Genomic DNA, 23399 nt, shown 5'->3' on the forward strand with positions numbered 1-23399 from the left:
CTGTGCCCACTGCATTGACACTGAACTTCTGAGAGGGGAAGGGTTAAGGGGGGCAAGGGATGTGGGATGATGGCTGAGGCAGTCCAGGCTCCCTTCCCCTCTACAGTTTGTCCCTAGCATGGGCATAGCCACGGTGCCTCACTGATTTGTAGCTTGTGTGCAAATCTCTTTGCAGGGTGATCCTAGCTGGGGCAGCAAATGAGCTATAGGTACCTAAATATACATTGTGGTTTTGCGTGGGTCCAGTTTCCTTCAGCAAGCCCCCGTCCCTTGTGTGATTTTCGTTGCGTCATGCTGAGGTTTCAAACGCTGCACTTGCAGTGCGCTTTGCATCCAGCTAAAGTTGGTTTTTCCTCAGCCTTGGTGCTTTGCTGTAATTTTCAAACTCCAAGTATTTGTGGTGAAAGCTACTCTGTACTTTTTGACAAGATAATATCAATGTAGCAGCCGAGTGGTGTAAAATCAGCAATGCACACAAGTGTGAAGGAGTTCTGCAGCCGGATTTCTTGTTGTTAAGCCATCCCAGTGGGTTCCCTTCCTTTGTGTGTGTTTTGACTAAGTGGGCCCAGATGAACCAGGCTGAGCTACAGGGCTCTGGGCTTGTGGCTGTAATGCAGAGAGGAGAGAAAAATGCGGTTTTGATTTAGAGCAGTGTTTCAGGCTGTTTCAAATGGCTCTGGAGGCCATGGTGGGAGATGGTGGGGGTGAGGTGGGTTTGGATGACAATGTGAATATGTCTCTGTGTGTGCTTGAACTCACAAGTGTGGTGCTTTTGCCTGGGCAGGTGTACACAGAGCAGAGAGGGATGGAATGAGTGTGATCTCCAGCACGGTGTCTGTGACCCTTTATGTGAAGGATCATAATGTCACAAGTCGCCCAGATCATGAAATTCACAAACCACCATGGATGTTTTTGCTTTTTGCAAGGATATGTCTCCAGCACAGTGACTGGTGTGCTCTACTGGTTTCATGAGAAAGGAGCACTGGTAGTGATTCACCATTTCTCTCAAAAGATATGGTTTAGGGTTTATGTGATTGTTGGTTGTAAATTGCTTGGCTCTCCCACAAGAAAATAAGATCCACATTCATGTTTTCTTTTAATTTCTTTGCTTAAGACCAATCTTGACATGGGAGGGACATTTTCAGACCCTGTGAATGACTTTATTTGCATGACAGCATTCAGTGTTTTTGCAGTGTGGAATTTTGCTGTTACTAACCTGGAAAATCTTACCTATTTGTCAGCCATAAAGAAGGTTAAACACAGAAAGGGCATTCAGCAGAGACCTGGAAGTTGGCTATAGATTACATGTAATTTTAATTTAAATGTATGCCAACAGTGGGTGTAGGAGCACCTTACACATTATTGTGATGCAGTGATGTGTGCCTGGTTTTAATATTTGAGAATGCCTTTTATTTTATTTTATTTTATTTTATTTACTCCACAATAGTATTCTCTTTAACACTTCTGGTTATGTAACAAGAAACAGAAGACAAAAATACAACTTTAAAACAAGACTGGTTTTCCTTTATTTCAGTGTGTACAAAAAAAGGCAAATTGAAAGAGAAAAAATACTTAATAAAGCATTGATGTGTATTTAAAGAGAGTAAATAAGGTATCATTTCCCTGGTAAGGGGACACAAGGCATTTTGTAAATCAAACTGATTGAAAGCCTGTGCTTGCACCTAGGTAATCCAGGCTCGTGTCATCTTTGCCACACTAAATTATGAAATTAAATTATGACTGTAGTTTTATTTCTGAACTCAAATTTATTTATGTGAACTTCTGTTTATTTTCTCCCTCCGATTTTACAGGAAGGAATGTTGCTTGTTAATTACATTGGCTGTGCCTACGTAACTGTAGAAACCATTAAGAGTGTGCAATGTATCACAATGTTGTAGGGAATGTATTTTGTGTGAAATGGTGGATATGAAGCTTTCTTAAAGCATGAGATGTACAGGTAATTTTTTTGGATTAATGTGAAGTATTTCCCTTTGAAGCACTGCTCTTACAGCAGGTTTACTACCTCTGTGGAGAAGGCATGCTAGTTTGGAGGGAGACTGCAATATTTGCCCAGAAGTATGGAAAAGCCATGTAACTCCTGGGGTTTAGTGTTAAAATGTGTGTGCATTGGGAGCAGGGAGGCGGGGAAGGGGAAATGGGCATTCGTAAACCAAGGGAAGAAAAATAGAGAGCTCAGATTTCTGGAGGCTGCCAAATCCTGTATTCCTGCAGAAGCCGAATGCAGAAGCCCTGCTGTCCTCGGCTAACGAGGTGACTTCTCTCGGTGACAGAAGTGCGAGTGCATGAAAGCCTGGATCCAGGACTGCCATCTTAAATCTCTGTGTCACCTGAACAGTGGAGGGCATACGTTGGTTACAGATGAATCTCAGACCATTCTGAGGGTCCACACTACTGTTTTTAAGTCTTAAGAGAGTGCAGACTAATTCTTAACTGCTCCAGACTGTGCTGGATATATGGCCAACTGAAGTGTGCGCTTGCGGAGTTTAATTCAGCTCTTGTTTATCCTCACTTGGCAAAGCTGTGGGTGGACAGACAGTATGTAGGCCATGATACAGATTTTTCAGACTTCTCTGATGTGGTTTTGTTTTTATTCTCCTTCAAAGTATTTTATGAAGGACTCTCTAATCCATACTTTAACCTTGCCTTTTATTATGGGGTCTGATGCTGTGCGTTTGAAGCCTCACTGGTGTAGAAAGGAGGGATGAGAGTACTCAGCATCTCCGATCTTCTCAACAGAGAGAACCTGAACCTGTCAAACTCATGGCACTTCACTGCTTCACTTTACTGAAAGGGGAGCTCCTAAGGCTCGTTCCCATGATCTGTGGAGACATAGTGGCATTTCCAGTGAGAATTCAGTTTCTTTCCTGAGCCTCTCAGAGGTGCCCCTTTCTTTCCATTGACTGTGCATGGGGCCTGGGATAACTACACTGGTTTATTTGTACCAGGCACAGTGGCAGGAACTCCAGCAAAGCTGATAATTAGATATGGCAGCTCAGTGTCATAGCCAGCATGGAGAAGGTGGGATTTGTCTGTTGAAATGCAGCTCTGTGCACTCCCTTTATAAGCAGGAAGCAGAACATTTCTAGGGAGCAATTCATCTCTTCCTGAAGTGGAAGTCTACATTTAGTCAGCAGAATCAGATCTGAGAAGTGCTGTTTCTGCCAATTATAAATATAAAGGTAGTCCAAACATCTAGCATGGATATAGACAGCTGTATTTCAGCAGATGACTCCTGCCTTTTGACCAGATCTTTCAGGCTTCAATACAAGTCAAATGACAGAGACATTTTTCAGCTGCATTTGAAGCAGAGGTCTTCCCTTCTGGTGATAACCCTTTTCCTCAAAATTGTATCTCCCCCCCCCCAAAAAAAAAAAATCAAGAAGGATCCTGTTTTCTGTGAATCGCTGTTTTATATGAATGTGTTGAAAGTAATGTGGAAGATGTGAAAATGGAGAGTGTTGGTTTAAGAACAACCAAATAAAATGTGGACACTTCCCAAGACTGATTCAACATGAATTTGTGCCTAAATTATTTGGTAATGCTGCACACAATTATCCAGCAGTTCCTGGATATAATGTAATGCAGGATTTTGGAAATTTTCTTGCAGGGACTTTTGAGCATGATGGCTTCAGGGAGGGAAGAACCTCTAAATTCTGATTGGGAGGCTCTCTCTTGATTTTGCTTGCATATGAAAATAAATGTATTTCTTCTTCCATCTGTGGTCCAGTGGTTCAGAGTGCTGCATGGTCTCCATTGTCAGAAATATGAGTGGTAGTTGAGATTTTTCTGTGCTTTACAAAATTGGTCTCTCAGTTGAATTCCTGCCTGCCCAAGAGTAACTTGTAAGATGTGATTACTTCATTTGAGTTCAGTAGGACTGGCCATATGTGCATAATCATGTGCAAATGGAAGCGTCTGCCAGATTTTGAGGGTCTTAGTTATTACTAACCAAAGACTTCTTGAGGGTCACTTCTATGTAAAGGATACTTCCCTAGGAATACTAGTGGGAGCATTTTATACTAAACTATCCTCTCTGACTAATACTAGATGATTTGCATGTGTGCTTAGCATTCACATTTGTCTTGAACTTTGGTATTAAGTTACTGATTGTTATTAAATCTTTATTTGGGATAATCGGACACAGGAAACCAAGTTCTGTCCTGTTATTCAAGGCTTATATTGATGTATGGAAATCAGAATTGAGCCCTACTTCAAAATTACAGTTTCTCCCCATACTCTGTCTTCCTCAGTACAATAAAAATTACGGGTTTTACTCCATTTGTTATTTTATCATGCAAGTCAATGCTGGGATTCCTTCAAACTCCACACACTGTTGTTGATCTTCATGTTTCTCTGATACAGGTGGAAAAGCAAAGCAGTTCTTCCCTTGTGTGTGTGGTTTGAGGCTCCAGTTTCTCTCATACTTACTTTCCTCTACCCTCTATGCCCTGGCCATTCTTTTCTTTCCACTTAGCTTCTGATCGCTGAAGCAAAGAAGCGCTCTGCCTCTGGGTCCTGCTCTGGAAGATCTGGCCACTCAGAGTTAAGGTGTTTAGTGACAGAGGCTTATGCATCAGTGAGGGCATGGGAAAGAGAAGGGAATTACTGTACAACCTGGGTTTTGTGCCAATACTGTAACAGCACAGAAAAAAAGAGATCTTTTCAACTCTGTCCAGAGTTAAAAAGTTTGTGTCACCGAAAAAGAAATGCAGCAGCAGCTTTTTAAGGGCTTTGTTAATGGAAAATAAACCATTCTTTCCAAAGCTGATTAGCTCAGTGGTTGCTGGTAGTTTCCTGTGTTAGGTTTTGATTTTTGATATCTTTTTCCCAAGTCTGTCAAGGATCTGCTTTCCAAATGCTGTGGATGGGGTCTAACTTTTGGTTTCAGTGACTCAAATTCAGCATGCTGAAAAAGAAGGTAGTTTTACCAACATGCTGCAGCATATGTGAAGCTGCAAACTGAGATGCTAGAAAGATGCAAAACAAGGGAGAATTCAAAATGTTTGGGAAGATAGTGTGGGGACAAGGTATATATGCTATGAAATAGCATTGTAAGCACTCCCTGGAAAATATATCTTCCTTGAGTGTTTTTGCTGACTTGCTTTCCCGTGCACTGTCTCGTAAACAGCGTTGAGGAGCTTTCCTGTTCCCATTTGTTTTGGAAATGTATTTTTGCATGTGTCTAGGTGTAAGTATGAGCCTTGTTTGAAATAGAATACAAAGATTAATGCTTGTGCATTTTGCTGAGTTGGTGTTTTGATTTAGAAGAGGACTTTTCCTGTCAGACAATTCAGTAGAGCTTGGTCTTGAGATGCTAGCAAGATGTGAGGTCACTATCTGCATTATAAGGGAAAAAAGCTATCCCAAATGATGTCACAAGGCAGAGCCATAGGGAAATGGGTGATATTTTAAGTTCTTTACATAGAGGCTTTGGTTAGAAAGTGTGACTTGGGGGAATTACTGATTTGCCTTACAAATAAATTTATCCAAACATTTATAAAAACACAGATGACTTTTATGACTTTTTAATGATTTGTGGGCACTTAGATGTTCCAGCTGTGCTGGTCATGTAGCATGTAAGGTAATGATATAAACACATAGTGAGTCAGGAATTGAAATTTAAGCAAAAAGCAGGAGAGAAGTTTCCTGAGTAAGTTTTAAAAATGGGACTCTGAAATAACCAGCCTTTGCAGGAAGAGTATCTCTTGAAGCTTTGTGATAATTATTTGAAACTCTTCTTTGGGCTCCATGAAATTGTAGGGTAGTTACCATGATGATGGTATTGTGTTGCTAATATGCAAAACCAGAGACTCTAACCATCTCTAATGAAGCACTTGTTTATTAATGTCACTTTGTATTTTCACCCTGTGGCCTTTTAAGTTTTTGTACTATTTGGGTGTAATCCTGTTTTTGAGTTACTAGTGATAATACAGAAACCTTGGCAACTCGCTGAGCAACAGTTGTAGCTTTATGCTGGAGGAGGAGAAGAGGGACACTGTCTGGGTTTGATGGGCTAGAATACAGTTGGTTTGTGTATTTATCACTTCAGTCACAGTGTGATGGCTAATCATGTTGATATTTAGGGTGTGCCCACACGTTGGGCAGTTGAGCTTGTGTTCCTAAGCTTGTTCCTAGTATGTCTGCTAACATGTGGAATAAGCAGCTGTATTTCATGTGTCAAGCTGTATTAAAGCCATCCACACTGAGTTTTAGCTGAGTACCGCATCTCAGCTGAGGGGCAGCTGGAAATTGATTCTTACATTGTTTTTCAGTTAGTGTTGGGCCCAGACATAATATGAGAAAATTAAAAATGAAAACCAGTACATATAGATCAGAAGCAAAGGAGTCATACTTGACAGTTGCATGAAATATTTGTAAGAAATGAGAGAGGAAACATAGATTCTCCTCAGATTGTAGTTGGAAACCACTAATAGATATCTAGCCTTCAAGGGAAGAAGCCTTCGCTTTAGAGACAAAGGTAGAAAAATGACAGAGCGAAGATGGCAAGGCACCTGGAGAAGGCAACCTCTGCATGAGCATAGGTTAAATGTCGGGACACATCTTCAAGAATATCCCTTCTTCATAATCATTTTAATGCAATTGTCTTAATCTTTATATAGCTGTTAAGTTAGCATAAAAAATATCCATGCAAGATAAGCAGATTGACTGTTCTGTTTGTGATCAGTTCAGCTTTCTAGACCCTGCACATGGAAAATCTGATTTATTTTTCACTTTTAGTCTTTATTCACCTGCATTATTTTTTTGTCATTATATTTCCTTTTGCATGAATACAGCCAAGATGGGCTTATGCTGTCTATAATTATTACTCAGGCTTTGCTGATCTGCTCTGTGTATTGTTAATCACTTTCTAATTTTATGTTTTGTAACTAAGGATCACAGATGAGTAAGATCAGATGGTAGGGCTCTGTTTTAACTGCCCATGCAAGTTCTCCAGCTGTCTTTGGAAAAAAATTAAACAGGTTCCAGATAGCCTAAACTTTGTGTGACCTTGCCAGAAGTGGGACTAGGCACTCACACATCGAGGCTGTCAAGAAACAATTAAGTAGCCTTCCTCCTGCTTTTCAGCTGATTTTTGCCATCTATACAAGACTGCAGGAGTGCTTCTAGTGTCTTTCAGTGCCAAACCAAAATCAGACTCACAGAGTGGCATCATGGCTTGTCTGGGCAGTGGTAACTAACAGGTGAACGTGCCTGCAGGGCATGGAGATTGTCCTCAGTTGCATGTGGGGACCTGAGGGCAAGGCTTTCTCCTCTGCTGCTGTTCCTTAGGGTAAGAAAGGCTTGGCTGCTTCTGAAGGTCAGTACCTTCTTGGAAATGCCAGAAATGTCACACAGACCAATTTTTGCATTGGTTAACTCAAGGGCCTTTCTTTCAGTGTTTTGGGGATGTTGGTAGATATTTTGTTCTCTTTACACTGTGTGAAGAACTGCAGTGTTTTCATGCAGTGGAACTTCTGATTCCAGGCAACAGTGCTGTGGCCCATGTAGGGTTTTGAGGCAAATCATGTGGATTGCATTGAGTTCTGGTCATGGTGAATGAAATAGGCTAATTAAGATCCACATACTTTTTCTGCATATGATCCTATCTGAACATTGGTTGTTATTATATCACTTGTCCTTTGACTTGAGTAGCCTGTTAGCTTCAAAATACATATGCTTACCTTTGCATGCGGAAATCTGAAAATACTTGGGATTTCAGTACCCTATGTGAAAAAGACACAGTGAGATTTAGTCGGGGAGTTGAAGGTGCACAAGATGGAAGCATTTGGCTAGACAAAAGGGTTATGGTTGGCACATCAACAGTAGCAGCAGATTTGAAATGATACGTATACAACTGTATGCAACACTTTGATTGGGTTTCGAAGGGCCAAAGCATCTAGATAATCCTTCCTCTACAGCTTTGCAGCTAATAATGCAAGCAGCTTCTGGTGTGCAGCTTCTTACGGGGTGCTTTTGGCAGATGCCATTCATTCTGCAACTGCAAGCTGGGCCTTAGGTGCTCCAATGTTTTATCTTTTTTTTTGTTAGGACTATGCTTTCTTGCCTTCTCCCTGTATCACTTCCAGGTAAAAGGATAGTAATTAGGAATAGGCTGTGCCTCACTGGTTTTTAAAGGTGGAAGATGTGTGACAATTCACCTTTTTTTTTTTTTTTTAAATCATTGGAGAATTATAACAGTCATTTTTAGCTGGGAAGCTGCAGAATAAGCACCACTAATCTTAAAGCATTATGTATTTTTAATTTGGGATTATAATAGATTGTGAAGGAAAGAGGAAGAAAAAAAAAAGTAAGGTTTAATATGAAAGAATATTTAATTTTATTCAGGAAACATTTTGGCAAAAATCCCCTGGATCTGCACAGAACCTACAGATTTAAGATGTCTTTGCACAGCCAGAGGCTGAGATCATGGCTGTCTAACTACAGTTGGATATTTTCATATCTGCCAAGTTTAGCCTTAAATAAATAGATGAAAAAAGGTCATGTTTCATGCTTTGTTCAAAGTCTTGAAATGGTTCTTATTTAATATTCTAGGGGATAGTGACCTCCCTTTGAAGATACTGTCCTCCTGCTAAAAATCATGCCTGGAACCAAGAAAGTAGCTGTTTAACTGAAGCTATGAAATGTCTGAAGGTACTTTCTGGAATCCCTTAAAATGACCCTGGTTCAAGAAATATGCCCTACTTACTGCCAGGAGTGCAGTAAAGTCAATCACTGGAAATCTATTAGTTGTGGGCAATTGCAAGTGTGTTACCCAACATTAACCCACAAAAAGGAAAATTAGCACAGTTAAGAGTAGTTCTTGCCAGAGAAAGAGGAACAAATAGGAGCAGAAGCTGAGTGGGAAGCTTCTAGCAGCAGGAGGGGGGACTGTAAAGATCATTTGCTCAGACATGCTTTTTAGTTTCTCCCCCACCCCAACTCCCCAGGTATTTTTCTCTCTCATTTTTTTTTAAAGACACCGATGCAGGTATACCTAATAGCCACTATCAGATCTGTAGTAAGGATCAACTAGCCAGGAGGCAGCTTTCAAGGACCACTGTGATCAAGAGTAATGTTTTTACAATGAGGTCATGTCCAAAGGCAGCATCAGCTGATGGTAAGCTTGTACTTGAGCACTGAATTGCGTAGTCTTGCTTAGTCCCTGCTCCAAAGAGCCCACAATGTAGTAAATCTGGCACACATAGGGCTGTATTTTAAAAATCGCTCATTTTATGGTTTTGTTTTTTTTTTTGTTTTCTTGAAGTAATTGAACTCTTCCTTCTTTACCTCCTTCTATTTACTCATTTCTTCTCTCACTGCTCCAGCAAGGCAGTTTTGTGCAAGGTGTTTTTCTTTACCTCACAGTATTACTATCAAGTCCTGTGTAGACAACCATGAGAAGGAAATCAACAGAGGGGAAGCAGCAGATAGGGTAGAGAATGTTTTCTGGTAGGCTTGCAAAGAGAGCATGAAGGAGGGGCAAGGAAGTTCTGTCTGCTTACTCCTACCTTCTCTTTTATATACAGTTTTCTGGCACTCTTTTCCTTTTCCTCAGAAATGCCCATCTCTGTGATAGTCAGATGCATCTGTACTCTGCAATAACATTGCTGCCATTCAAATGGCAGGATGGAATGGAACACGTAGGTGAGAGAAAAACACCCAATGTCAAACAAATGTAAGGAGGATTTGGTCAGAATGTTTTGCTTCAAGACTTTTAAGCCACAAAGCTTAGAAAAAAATTTCTCGCCTTGTTGTGCCGTGATCATAGTCATGGCAAACCACGTAGTGCCTTACGTGGCATTTTGTGACCTTCAAAGCAATGACCTCTGTTTCCAAACACGTACAGTCTGCAAGTGTGCAGGCTTGACATGACTCAGCTTGAATTACACCAGTTAGTTTATGCAAATTAAACTGTGAAATAGGTTATGGTTCATTCTGGTATGGTCAGGTGGTCCTTTGCACTAGGTTGCCATTTGAGAGTTACTCTTCTTTACTGAGTTTGATATCCCTTTGTCTGCTACTGAAACAAAAGTATTTTTGACAGTAATGGTATTAAACATACAGAGATTCTTGTTTGGTCATCCTTTCTTTTCTCTGTTTGAAAATACTCTTATTTAAAAGAAACTAAATGTGCTCAGTATTTTGTTCTGCACTGAAATATCTCTGTCTTACCCCCAAAAAGAAGATGAAAGAAAAGGTCATTCACTCATTAAAATGCTTGCTGAGGGAATTGAGACACCTTTTGCTTGCTGTGAAGGAGTATTGTGTTAGGATGGTTGGGATTTTTTGTTTATCATTTATTACCCACAAAATCAAATGGAAAGGAAACAAAATCCACCTGCTGATCATGGAGAGTGATTTACTGGTGTTTTTCTGATTTGGTTTTGGTGGTGTTTGTTGTTTAATTTTTTTGGTTGCCATGCAGGAGAATTTATAAAAGGTAATGTGGCTGGGTAGGTGTTACTGAGAGCATACTACTATGGCTATAGTAGTACAAGTTTATTACAGAGCGTTTCTTTTGACAGATGGAGCATTTCGCTATTGGTTGCTTGGAACACAAGTTGAATTTGATTAATATTTTTATATAGATTTTTTGAGAATGGTAATCTAGGAAAAGCTTCCAAACAGGGAATGCTGTGACTTCGTTTTACAGCTCCCTTCACTGTATTTTGGTGTTTTATGTTGGATTCTTCCCTTTTAGTTTTTTGTTCTAAAATGATCCTCCAAATTCTCTTGCAGGACACTGTCTGTGCTTTCTTCCTCTCTGATTGTTTATGCTTAATTTAGAAAACCTAAATAAGTGCTATGATAATACATAAGCTAATGATTTTCCTTGACCATTTTCTTCCATCCTCCAGATGTCTCTGGAGTACCAAATGGTACAGCAAGTTCATTTTGAAATGAGTGCTGGGCTGGACTGTATAAAGTTCATAACTACTTGGATGTCAGTTGGAGGAAAAATCATGTCAGGTCATCATTGGAAACTGCTGGCACAGCTCTGCTTCTCAGTAACTTTTAGCTCTCTTAACCTTTCTCATTTTATTAGAAAATAACAAAAGATATTGAGTAACTCCTTACCTACCTTATGTCCTTGCATAAAAGGGAATGCCATGCTGGTGCTGTTAGAAGGGCTGTTGAACTGTACTGCTGTGGTACTGAGGGTTACTAGAGATGGAATGTCTGGAGCATGATGTCTGTAAAGCTCCAGAAGTTATTACTAAAGTCCTGCATAAGTTTTTAATATTTGTAATGTTATGCCTACACAGTATTAGTACCAGGTTAGGCTTGGGAGGGTGGGGGGTACAGGTGGTGTTTTGTGGTTGTGTTTTTTTGTTGTTGTTGGGTGTTGGGTTTTTTTTGTTTGTTGGTGTGATTGTGAGAGAATATCTGCATTTACCAATTTCCTAGTCACTGAAGAGCATGAAGACAGCAAGGCAATGTTGAACAAACCCAAATGTCTCTTTATGCTGCCAACACGTTGTTGTATTTGTACCCATCTTTGTTCATTTTGCTCTCTTCTGCTTTTTCATCCTGATAAACACTCTTCTCTTTCCTTGTCCTCTTCCTTCTACCTTCCTCTGCTCAGAACTTGCTTTCTTAGAGCATGAATTATCACTGTCTTCTCAAATCTGGGACTTGGTGAGGACTGGGGTTTGGGACTGAAGAAGAAACAGGGGTGAGATTTGGTGTCATCTCCATTTCATTCTACAAACAAAATCCTGCTGTTTCTTATACCGGTTTGTTTTATTTGGGCTTTTGTATTTTAAAATAACTCAAGGAGTTTGTTAGGTAGCAAAAGATGAGAAGCACCTACTCCAAAAAAACTAGCTGAATTATCCAGGTGGAAGAGATGATAGTAAGTGTTCAAAGATGTACAGAAAGAATGGAGGAAATGGTTATGAAAGTGGAGTGATATATATATGTGTGTGTGTGTAGTAATATTAAAAATAATTTGCTGTACTTTGTAAGTCTGAAAATTCTCTGTGGAAAAGCTGCTTTTGCCCTTTTTTCTCTTACCCCAGAATCCTCAGCCTGACTATTGGTATTGGTTAGCTGCATGCCAGAACTTCTTAACCTTCCAGAAGAGATACTTTTAGCTGCAGGAATATGTAGAATATTGCTTGTTTGTTTGTTTTTTCTCTTTTACTAGGCTGGTAGAATTCACCACCTTAAATTAATTTAAATTGGTTATTTTAGATAATACATTGATAATGAGCTTTTTTTTTTTCCCCTCAAATCTAAGTTATTAAATGCAGTACTTTGAATTTGGGCATAGTTAGGAATAGATTTTTATTTCTAGAATTCTGTGCCATGTCAGCAAGGACAACATTGATCTGGTACCTGACATTAAAACACATTCTAGCATAGGGAAAATTGTTAGAGGTATTGCACTAAAATTGTACAATTGGGCTCTGCTTAACTACTCTAGAGCAACAGATTGATGCTGCTTGGGAAAGGGAAATGGGGATGAATATTCATCTGCTGTTCTCACCCTTGCTTGAGCTGATGAGGAGCCTACTATGAATATTCCTGATGTAATGTTTAAGGTGATTGAATTGAATCTGGCATGAGACTTAAACAGTTATTGGAAGAAATCCTTCTTGAATACAGATTTTTTTTTTTTAAATGTTTGCTGAATGTATTTTTCTGTAATAAACATTTACAGCATTCAAGTGCCTTCCGTTGTCTTTTCGTGGAAGTTTCACATTTCAGACATTTACATGTGTTGTGAGAGTCCTTTCACCACAGGAGGCAAATTACCCTGATTATTGTGAGTGGGCTTCTTTAGGAGCTGCAGGCAGGCTTTTTCTATATTTTGACAGTTCTACCTTCACATAAGTCTAGGGGTCAATTACTGTGTGAAAGCTTGGCTTTCGAATTTTCCCAAACTTGCTTTTTCTCATCTGAGGGTTTTCTTATTTTACTGCCTCCAATAGTGGGTCATTTATCTTATGGTAGCTTGAACACATGTCTTATGTCAAGGTTACTGACTTCTGCTTCTTCTCTAAGCAGCAGGCAGTTAGTATAAACAAACAACCCCTTACCCTTGGAAAATCCTTTGGACCTCCTTGGGTGGAAGGGGAGGGATTTAAGAAGGGAATAGGATTGTTTGTTTTTAAATAAAATGGACATCTGGGACAGTTCCAGTCAACAGGAGATGTATCTCCCAGCACTAGATTCTGCTGAAGGAGTACTGTCACTGATTAAAGCCCTGAGCAGTTATTGCTTTAAGAGAAGAGACTGCCTGTATTAATTTTGTTCCCTTCATGTTTTCATATGTATGCAGGGATCAAAGGGGTAGCTTCTGTCAGCTGTTCATGGCAAGACACCACTGGAAAAGAGAAGACTAGATGCATCTCATCTTAGGTTATTTAGGTCTTACATCCTAAGAAGAGACCAAAGACAGCCTGAGAAATGTTACGTGGTGTTCCCTGGCAGGCTTACTGAACAGCCATGGGCTATGTAGGAGGGTTGGCTTCCATTGTGTTCCAACAAAAAGAAAGCTGGGAGCAAAGTTTTTTGCAAATTTGTAAAAGGCAAATGTTTTCCCTGCTTCTTGCTGACATTATGGCCAACTTGCCTGCAATTTTTAGGTTGAAGCCAAAGAGCACATTCTCTCAGCAGCCTTCACAAGTAACCTCTCCACCTGTAGCAGCCTGCTTGGAGTTCCATTCTGGCCTTTTGGGTTGAGATGTACACAATTTGTCAGTGAAAACTTTTGTGACATTGCCAGTTATGAAGTGGCAGGACACGAATAGGGTTATCAGCCAGTGTCCAACCATCTTTCATTTGCTTATAGCTTTCTATGGTGAAGCTCCTCCTCAAGATCTTTTTCCTGTCAGGCTTATGCACAATTCAAAGTGAACGTTTATTACAACAGAGTAGTAAAAAAAGTCCCAATTAGAGGGGCTTCAACTAGACTATCATGGAATGCTACTTCTTTAATTTGCTGCTAACAGTCCTTATAGGATTTTTTTTCACTAATAGTTTTGGTAGTCCTTGTTACTTGCACAAGTTTTTGCTTTCAGTTTAGTTCCTACTAGGGCACAGACACAAGCTACAGTTAGGTGAGAGGTGCTGTGTGGTGTGAAATATGAAAGAAGCTTGATAGGGAAGAAATGGGATCTCCAGTTTCATTGAGGTAAGGTGGTCACAGAGCAGACAGGTTTCTCCATCCCAGAATCTGCTCATGCCACTGCATGTAGCTCTTGCTATATGTACAAAAGGCAGTCAGGTCTAGGGGCTTTGCTTTTAGCAAAGCCTGACATGGAGAGCTCTCTTACACTTCTGAGATTCTTGTGTGCCAAAAGCCTCCCTGTTTGTACAGTGATGTCTAAAGGCTGCTTGCTAGTCCTGCTGGAAATACATGGTTCCCAGACTTCTGAACGACAGTTTCTCCAGTGGGTTATTTTTCTTTCACTCATTAATAAGATGACTTAGTTGCCTGCAGAGATCCCCAGCTGTGGGTCTGTTAACCATTCATTTTCTGAAAAAAGGAGGAGATGCCATTCCCAGATGTTTTTGGGACCCTGTAGCCTTTGCTGTAAGTCACACCCTGGTAGGTGCCATTATCCCAAGTGCTCTACAAACAGAACTCATTTAAGTGTCTTCTAAGAGTCTGCAGCTCAAAGCAGAAAATCTGATAATAAAGTGAACATTTAGATAAAGCTATATTCTGGATATATCTAAGTCTTTCTTAAAGTGCATTCCAATGTAACTGTCTTGAGAAGAAAACAACAAAATAGCCACTATGAGTTGGTTCCGTTTTTAGGAGTGGATGTGGGTTTGGTCCACTCTGTGTGAAGCAGAAACTCTGTGGTTTAATGCTGAATTTGGAGACTTTTCAGTATGTGGGATGCTGAGGTTTATGTTCTGGTTCCATCTTCAGGGAGGAGTTTGCACCAGTTCTTCAGGACTGGCATAAGCTCCCTTGTAGCAGTATCACCGCGAGTGGTACTGAGGAATGTCTGGAGCAAAGGGTAGACATGAACTCCTGCTCTGCATCTGGGGAGAGAAAGAGAAGTGGTTTAAAGTGACATTTAACTGGCAGAGGTCTTTCATAAAGTTTAAACACTTCTGTGAGTAATAGCAACCTTCTGCCCTGGTTGGGGGGATATTGTTAACGTTCCCTGAAATGCCAGAAGTACTTAAGCCTTGCTTTTGGTCCTTCTCCTTGCAAGTGCAGCATGCTGCTTTCAACAACACTTTTGAGATCCCTAACAACAAAGCAGTTTGTCTTCTTTTTTTCCGCATTTTGGCTGGCCTGCCTTTTATGCACTGAAACCACAGGCCTTGCATCTCTTTTAGACCCCTCTGTCCTGAGACTGCATTTTAAGGGGTTTGGCCCAAACATTAGAATTGTCCCTTCTTCATTTTTTACCTATGAAGTGAAAGTAGAGTCAGGTGAGGTTTCAAAGCATAGGTCTTTTACTAGATTACAAAAAAATATTCTTTCTTTGTACCCATTTGCCCAAACACCGGTCAGTCAAAGAATAGTGAAGTGTGAAGTTATTACCCAAGAGAGAAACCTGTGGTGCTCACTGATCTCAGTGGCTAGTTTGTGGTATGCTGTGTGTTGCAGAACACCTCTTGGCCTTGGCTGTGCTGGCTACAACACTGGACTGCTTCAGACCTGACTTCTGGAAAGAGCAGCAATATAGATCCTCCTGTGGGGCATATGGCAGTGTGAAAGAAGAAGATCTGGGGTGGAAAACAAATCAGTGTTAGGTAGGGAGAAGCAAAAACAATGGTCTATTTGTGAGGAGGGTATTGCCAGCAAGGCTGACCGGGGCATCTGTGGCTGAGATGGGGCATAATTGACTGGCTTGAGTTGGGAGATCAAAGACTGACAGCTGCTTCCCATGTTTTTCTAATGCAGGAGAAGGTATGAAGCATGTCTGTGTTCGTGTGGGAGAGCAACAGAGCTCGGAGGATTGATTACGTGCTTAATATGTGAGCGCAGTGTTTGTGTGCAAGCATGCAAAGGCAGGAGTGTTTGTGTGAAAGGGCATGTGTATGAGCGACCTTGTCTAGCTGGTGTATGCCCATATACAAGGGAGATTCTCAAGTTGATGTTGTAGTAAGAGAGAACCTGAATATATTGTGTAGGTTGGGAAGTTTTGCTGTCATTTTTGTAATTTTTTTTGTTAAGGCTGACGTCACTTGCCTCACTGCAGAACTATAAATGGTGCAAAACATGTTATTTCCCCATTGAAATGTTTTTTCCTGCAAATATTGTAAGTTCTTGAAACCTCATTATTTTTAATAAAGCATTCTGCCGTAGGACATGAATTTTTTTCTTCTGATATTTTGAAGTACAATGAAGCCAAGTTTTGCAGTACATACCTAAGTCATAGCACATAGAAGGCACTTAATATGTGGACCATTACAGTATAAGGGGTAACGGGTTAAAACTTAAACAGGGGAAGTTTAGATTGGATATAAGGAGGAAATTCTTTCCTGTTAGGGTGGTGAGGCACTGGAATAGGTTGCCCAGGGAGGTTGTGAATGCTCCATCCCTGGTTCAAGACCAAGTTGGACGAGGCCTTGGGTGATATGGTTTAGTGTGAGGTGCCCCTGCCCATGGCAGGGGAGTTGGAACTTGATGATCTTAAGGTCCTTTCCAACCCTAACTATTCTATGATTCTATGTTATAGCCAAGGGCTGTGACTTAATTTACCCAAAAAGTATTGTAATCATGTTGAAATGCACTTCCTGAACTCTTACTGAGTTTTATGGGCTGTGGGTTTTTTTTTGTTTGTTTGGTTGTTATTTTTTTGATGTTTACTTTTTTTTTTTTTACATTAAGAAAGCAGTCAAATCTGTGCATTTATTGGGCATGATGGAGAAGAATCTGATGTTGCTGACAGTCTGTCAAGAAATTTTAGTTCTATCCAGAATTTTTCAGTCATTTTATAAAGTATAGACGTACATAGTAGTATTCCGTTTATCTAAATTACTGAACCAATACATAAAGGATTTGACCAATACTGCTATCCTTAAAAATTACTGGGGAGAAAGATCAGGATTGTACCAAAGCTTAGGACTGCCTCACAGCTGTGCTGTTCAGCCCAATACTTTAGAAGAGAAAAACGAAATATGTCGAATTTGGACAAAATCTGTTTGATGTTATTCTATTTTGTTGTATTCTGTTTTGTGTGTTTTATCCTCCTTTTCAAACCTGCTGTGTTCTTTCTCCTCATTCATGGGCAACGCACTGAACTCATTCTGGGGAACCTTCTACAGAGTCCCTAAATTCCTCTAGGTATAACACAACCTGTTCTTCAGACATTTTTCTGTTGATTTTTTTTTCTTTTATTTTTTTTTCTTACAACAGGGCAACCTTTGAATTTTCTCCTCTACAATCAGAGCTCACTGCAACAAAGAAGAATTCTATGAAAAATTAAAACTCCATCCTAGCAGTAAGAATCTAGCTGCAGACATTAGTCTAGGAGCAGTTGGGAGTAGGAAACTGAACATTTTTTAAGGATGGCCTCACTTTGGCTCTCAGCGTACTGAACACATTGTAAACTTTTTTATTCTAATAGATATAAAAATAGTGTGCCAAGAAAAGCCAGAGAGAGAGGTGTTGAGCATGAAGTTAGGCTATTCTTTTTAACTTATTAGATAGTCTGACACGTAAGGGTAATGTGTTCTGCTGCAGTCCCAGTGCTCCCCCATGAGCTTTACCCTGCAAAGCAGGGAAAACCGTTCTGTGGGAAACTGCCAGGTTGGAGTTGGGTGCTATGGAGAAGTCACCTGAGGGGCTCCATAACTTCCACTCTGTGCTGCAGGAGTGCCCTTGCATGCTGCCAGGAGCAGTCAGCTACTGGAAAAACTATTGTAGTTGGAAAGGTAGGAGTAAAGGACTCAACTATTCAGGTCCAAAAGAATTGATGCTGGACAGCTGGTGTAAGTTAAACCCTGCTGTCTCAAGTGGTCTTGGACAGCTTCTTATCCCAAAGAACAGGCAAGCAGTTCTTACGTGGAGAAATAGAATTAGAAGGGCAGCTCTTGATACCTGTCAGCAGGGGATTGATTTATTCTCTGGAGCAGAATGATTGCTCCTGTCTGGTTTGAGTAAATGTTCTCATTGTGCATGTTTAGTACTTTTGATTGATACTAAACTCTTGATGACCTTGGTGCAAGTACAAGGGGGAGAAACTTGTTGAGTTGCTTTATGGTGGTGGGGAAGGTAAGAGGGAATTGGGAAAAAGAAAAAGTTCATCAAAGAAACAATCACTGTGTTTGGTGCTATTGCATGGCAGTGGTGCTACAAGATGCATCTGTCCCCAAAATTACGTATTTACTAAAACACTTCTACCTTTTGTTCTGCCTTATCATCACATACTTGGACTGGGAGCAAAACAGACCTAGGTATGAGTGCTTGGTATTGCCAGTTTGTTGAGGCATTCAGCATTTGTTGTACCATTTTGTTACAAGTCTACCACAAGGTCCCAGTGAAGGTTCAATCTCCAGAATCCTATTTTAAAAAGAGGTGGGACACATTCTGCTGCCTTCCTTCTCATTTCTTCCTCTAAGCATTAACCACTACTTTCTCCCTGTCCCTCTGGTACCCATTTTATCTTCATGTTAACAGAGGCATAGCATCTAACTTCTTGACAGAATGTGCAGGTGATCAGAGTTAGCCATTATAGAGGGGATGGGGGTGTTTTGGGTGTGGTCCCAAACCCAACCTGATTATAGAAGTGCTGTCTGGTATTTTAAGTCACCACAGAAAGTAACCAATCCCACATGCGCAAAAAGCATTCCTATATTAGTTGGGAGCATGTGAATTCAATGGTAGCTGTCGTGCCATAATATCTGTTCTAATTGATGAAGACTGAAGGGAGCACTGAGATTATAAAAGGTTTCAAAATTATTTTGGTCTTCCATTTATAACTAGGAAGCTTTCAAAACTCACTTGCTATTGGCAGTCTCTCTGATAGCAGTTGGATTCTTCCTGCCTCCCCAGACTCAAAAGGTGCAATCTCCAAAGCACAATGGAAGTAATTTTTTCTTGTATTTTGGTGGGTGCTGAAATTCATCTGTGCAGGTGGTGGGGTTTGTTTAAATTATTGATTTATTCAGTGCACTTTGAATCAGACCCTTCTTGCTTGTTTTAAAATGTTTGGGAAGGAATATGTGTTGCAGAAACAGTTATTTAAATGTTGAAGGGTGGGAGTGACTGAAACATGCACTGCAACTTTTGCCAATTGTCTTGAAAAAATCTTGGAATATCTAATGCGGTATTAAGTTGTTCCACTGTACACATCCTGTTCCTTTTATAGCTTGTTTATAAACACTTCAGCACTATTTCATAATTCATAGAATTTATATGATCATACATGCACTGTTGCTACAACTGTTCTTTAGGGTTTTGGATTACACTAGGGTCTGTTAATCTGAAGAGCTGCTTTGTCAGATGATGCCTGGGAAACCTAGGGCTACTCATTGCCTGAGTCACTTGCTTGTTTTGTTATGTGTTCTAACCTGGGCTTCAGCTTCCATGGAAGGTCAGCTGGATCCCACTGGCTGAGCTGAGCAACCTCCAGCTTGCTTGTGTGAAAAGCTTGCGTTGATGCTAAATCAAATTTTTTACCTATGGTTTTTGACGTGATTCAGCCCCCAAGATTAAAAAGCAACTGAAACCCATGTGAAGCTGGTATGATGGTGTTTCCATGTATGTGTGTGGATTTGTAGTGTGTACTTGTCTTGTACTGCAAAACTTCTTAGGATGTGAGAGGCATCAAAGAGCTGTTCTCATTTTCTTCTTTTAGTGTGAAGTTGTTTTGATCCTTAATTGCTAAGTTATTCTGTGTGCATCCATGTTATTGGAAAGTCAGGTATAACTGATGGAGGAAAAACTCATTTTCTGTCTTTTTTTTTTTTTTCTTCAGTTGTCTCATCACTAGTATGGCTAATTTTAGGTTATTTTGTACCTTTTTGTCATTTCCTTTTGCTTACAATCTCTCTGGCTGTGTTTAGTTACTGTGCTGTGATTAGTGGTGCAGGGCCTGAGATACTTAAGTGATACCTCATTTGAGTGTGTGGTGTTTTGTGTTAGAGGATTGTTTCCTTGTAGGGTCTGACTTGTCTCTTTTCACTTATCAGGCAGTATGCAGGTTTCTGTTCTCTAAACTTTTAGGAGTAAGCGTTTTTAAAATCAGACATCAAAATATTTTCTCCCAGTTACTCTGGGGTTCTCTGCTGTGGCATTGGCCCTCTTCATGGTATGTGAAGATATGCTGAAGTTCTGGCATAGATCTGAATTCTGCAAAGTTTGGGGAGGAGAGTGGGGACTTGGTCTGAAATCACCAGAGCTTCAATTGATAATAATACACAGTTGTACTTCATGCAGATTGGTTTTGGCCCTGACTTTGAAAATCTTGTGGCTCTTTTTTTTTTTCTTTTACCTATAAATACTTATTTTAAAACATTTAAGAGGAAAGCTGAGGTCATAGAATCATAGATTGGTTAGAAGGGACCTTAGGTTAGAATAGGTTTCAATAGATTGGAAGCGGCCTTAAAGATCATCTCGTTCCAACACCCCTGCCATGGGCATGGACACCTTCCACTAGACCAGGTTGCTTTGAGTTAACTCCTCTTAACTAAAATGAAACAAAAAGAAAACCAAGCCAGCAACCAAAACCAAGCAAACGACCCCTCTCCGACAACAACAGAAACCAACAACATAAACCCCATCAAATTTAAAACCTTAACTGAGAGTTAAATCCTCATAGCACAAAGTACTGTTTTACATTCCGAAATGCCTCCCTAGATTGAAGCTGGTCTTTCTGTCTGTGTGTTTTTGATAAATGGGCTATTTACTTAGCTATTGCTCAATAGTGTTACCTATTTTTCATATGTCTGATAAATGAGGTTCTCCATCACTTTTATGTTCCAAAGCTTGGTAAAACAAATGTTTTCACTTTCAAATTGAACCAGTTGTTTTTGTCACAATCAGGAATATTAAAATTCACTGAAGTAAAACAAGGATGACTTGGATTTTGAGTTCCCAACTGGAGAGTAGGTACTGGAATCTTGTCGGTGTTTAACCATTAGAAGTTATAAGGAAGTCCTAAACTGAATTTTCTGTTGATCTATGAGATTATGATGGAAAAAATGTTGAATACCCAAGCCAGACGAAGGCAGTTTCATCTGCACCTTCTCTCTCTTCTTTTTTCATAATTATGGCTGATTTTTTTTTTTTATTACTTTTTTTCTGTTGGGAGGGGAAAGGGGGCTTCTTGTAGAAGAACATAATACATGATAATTTTACTGCAGTTAGAAGAACATAATACATGAGGGTAAGACACAAAATGTAATAAAACATCAGAGCTGTCAGCACAAAGTACTACAAACAATACAGGAAAAGATACGTTTTTCCCAGAATGTAAGGTTAAAGTTGACTGCCTGAACAGACTTGAGGATATTTGTAAGACTACAACTCATGCAAAATTCTACGAGAGTGCCCCTGCAGTTTTTGATCCGGCCTTGTTATAGGAAAAGCTTGGTCAAACATCTTTTAAAACCAGATATCCTATTGTCCTATGCAGATTCTCACATAGGAAACAATATTTCGTAGTTCCCAGTTTTAATTAAAAAAAATCTGATGGTGTGAATTGTCAGTATAGAAATCTTAATGCTCAAATAAAACCCAGACTCTGAAATCTTTTTGCTCATACTGTGTGATTTCCTATTTTACAATTAGCCAACAGAATACCTCTGAAGTAAACACTAATACTGAGAATAAACATGTGTGCATTGGTCTCTGTAAATTGTAGAAGAATAAAGTTTTCATATTTGCATAACTGAAACCTTGAAAGTTCCAACAGTGGCTCTGAAACAGCAAATGTAAAATCTTGCATTTGGTGGTTTTGTCATACACTTCTATGGGATCGGCTTTTGTCCTTGATCAGTGTAGCCTGTATTTGAATCTAGTAAAATATTAACTGCTTGTTAAGTTTTGATTCAGATTGTCATTGTCCCAGAAGCTTACAGTGAAGATACAACATGCAGTTTCTAAGCGATGGCCAAGTCCCAGCAGGGCATGAGTACTTGTCTTTGAGTACATTCCTCTGCTGTGGCAGGGAAGTAGTTTCAGAGAGAGGCTGGTTTCTGAACTACCACATAGGTTGCCTTGAGATGTAGCGCTTGGCTTGAGATCATTTCTCATGTGGATGTATGTTTGTCAGTTGTCTCTGTGTCCTTCCACTCCCCTCTGCTTTTGCTCAGGGATGTGCAGACTGACTTCCCAGCAGGCAGGGCTGGTAGGAGGACCCAGGAGAGACTTTGTCAACAGCTCTGTGAAACTGGGATCATCTTTTCAGAATGTTTTTGCTCCCATCCTGGTGTGCACAACAAACCCCATCCTTGTTTATGCTGCCAAACAAAGCATACACAGCAGAAGTTACTTGCTGCTTCTGTTCTTCATATCCCCTCCAATCACAGTTTTCCATGGTCGTGCTCTAATTTTGGGTCATTCTTTGTGGCCAGGGTGTTTCCTCTCCTGCATTCGATGTACCCAACAGCTGGATGCTGGATATTTAGTTAACAAAAGAGGAGCTGGCTTTGGGAAAGTCACTGGAACATGGAGAAGGGAACTTTTTAGTATATGTAGGAAAAGTGCCATTTCCCTTAGGAAAAAGTTAGGCTGACTTTATTAGACATGTAACCAATACAGTTCTATGCACATTAGGTGAGAACATTAATTGTTTAGTAGAAAATATTATTCTTTTTATGGTTTTTCTTTTAAATGAATCTAACAGGTTTTACAGTGAGGATAGTATTCTACAGAAATGTTTAGCACATGGGCCTTTCCCTGTAAGCACTGTCGTGCTTCCTTCAAAATATTCTTCAGCCTTTCCATGATAAATATCTTCTTTCTCTCCCTGGGTTTGTTCTGGCAAAACTGAAGTCTGTATAAATTTTTACTTTTTTAATAAGGTTAACAGCTAATTCAGGAGCGTTGGCGGGCTGTTGGATGAGGAGCATCATGCTGGCTGCTTATGGCTTGGATCAGTGTACTGTTCACTGGGTAAAAACTGGCTGGCCCAAAGAGTGGTGCTGAATGGAGTTAAAATCTAGCTGGTGCCCAGTCACAAGTGGTGTTCCCCATGGCTCAGTATTGGGACCAATTCTGTTTAATGCCCTTATTAATGATCTGGACAAGGGGATTGAGTGTACCCTCTGTAAGTTTGCGGGTGACACTTAGCTGGGCAGGAGTGTTCATCTGCTTGAGGGTAGGAAGGCTCTGCAGATGGATCGGGACAGGTTGGATCGATGGGCTGTCACCAATTGTATGAGCTATGTCAAGGCTTGGTGCCAGCTCCTGCACTTGGGTCAAGCCTGTCCAATGCTACAGGCTTGGGGAA

The 23399-nt window shown here is 40.2% G+C and overlaps 1 protein-coding gene across 2 annotated transcripts in view; it reads left to right on the plus strand.

The window, feature by feature from the left end:
- Nucleotides 1–23399, plus strand: part of PDE10A (phosphodiesterase 10A) — a 369917-nt gene that overhangs the window by 627 nt on the left and 345891 nt on the right. Inside the window, exons 1-2 of one of the 2 annotated variants that reach the window (XM_062641799.1) lie at nt 18768–18825; nt 18929–19031. The exons of the other annotated variant lie outside the window; for it this stretch is intronic. Of the exons in view, the coding sequence (XP_062497783.1) occupies nt 18778–18825; nt 18929–19031 (151 nt within the window). The 5' untranslated portion in view covers nt 18768–18777. Of the gene's footprint in view, nt 1–18767; nt 18826–18928; nt 19032–23399 lie in introns of those variants that run through there. 2 annotated transcript variants of the gene reach the window in all.

Source organism: Pezoporus occidentalis, unplaced genomic scaffold, assembly GCF_034315485.1.
Source record: "Pezoporus occidentalis ecotype Australia unplaced genomic scaffold, CSIRO_AGI_Poc_V1 ctg7, whole genome shotgun sequence".
Classification (NCBI taxonomy): Eukaryota; Metazoa; Chordata; class Aves; order Psittaciformes; family Psittacidae; genus Pezoporus; species Pezoporus occidentalis.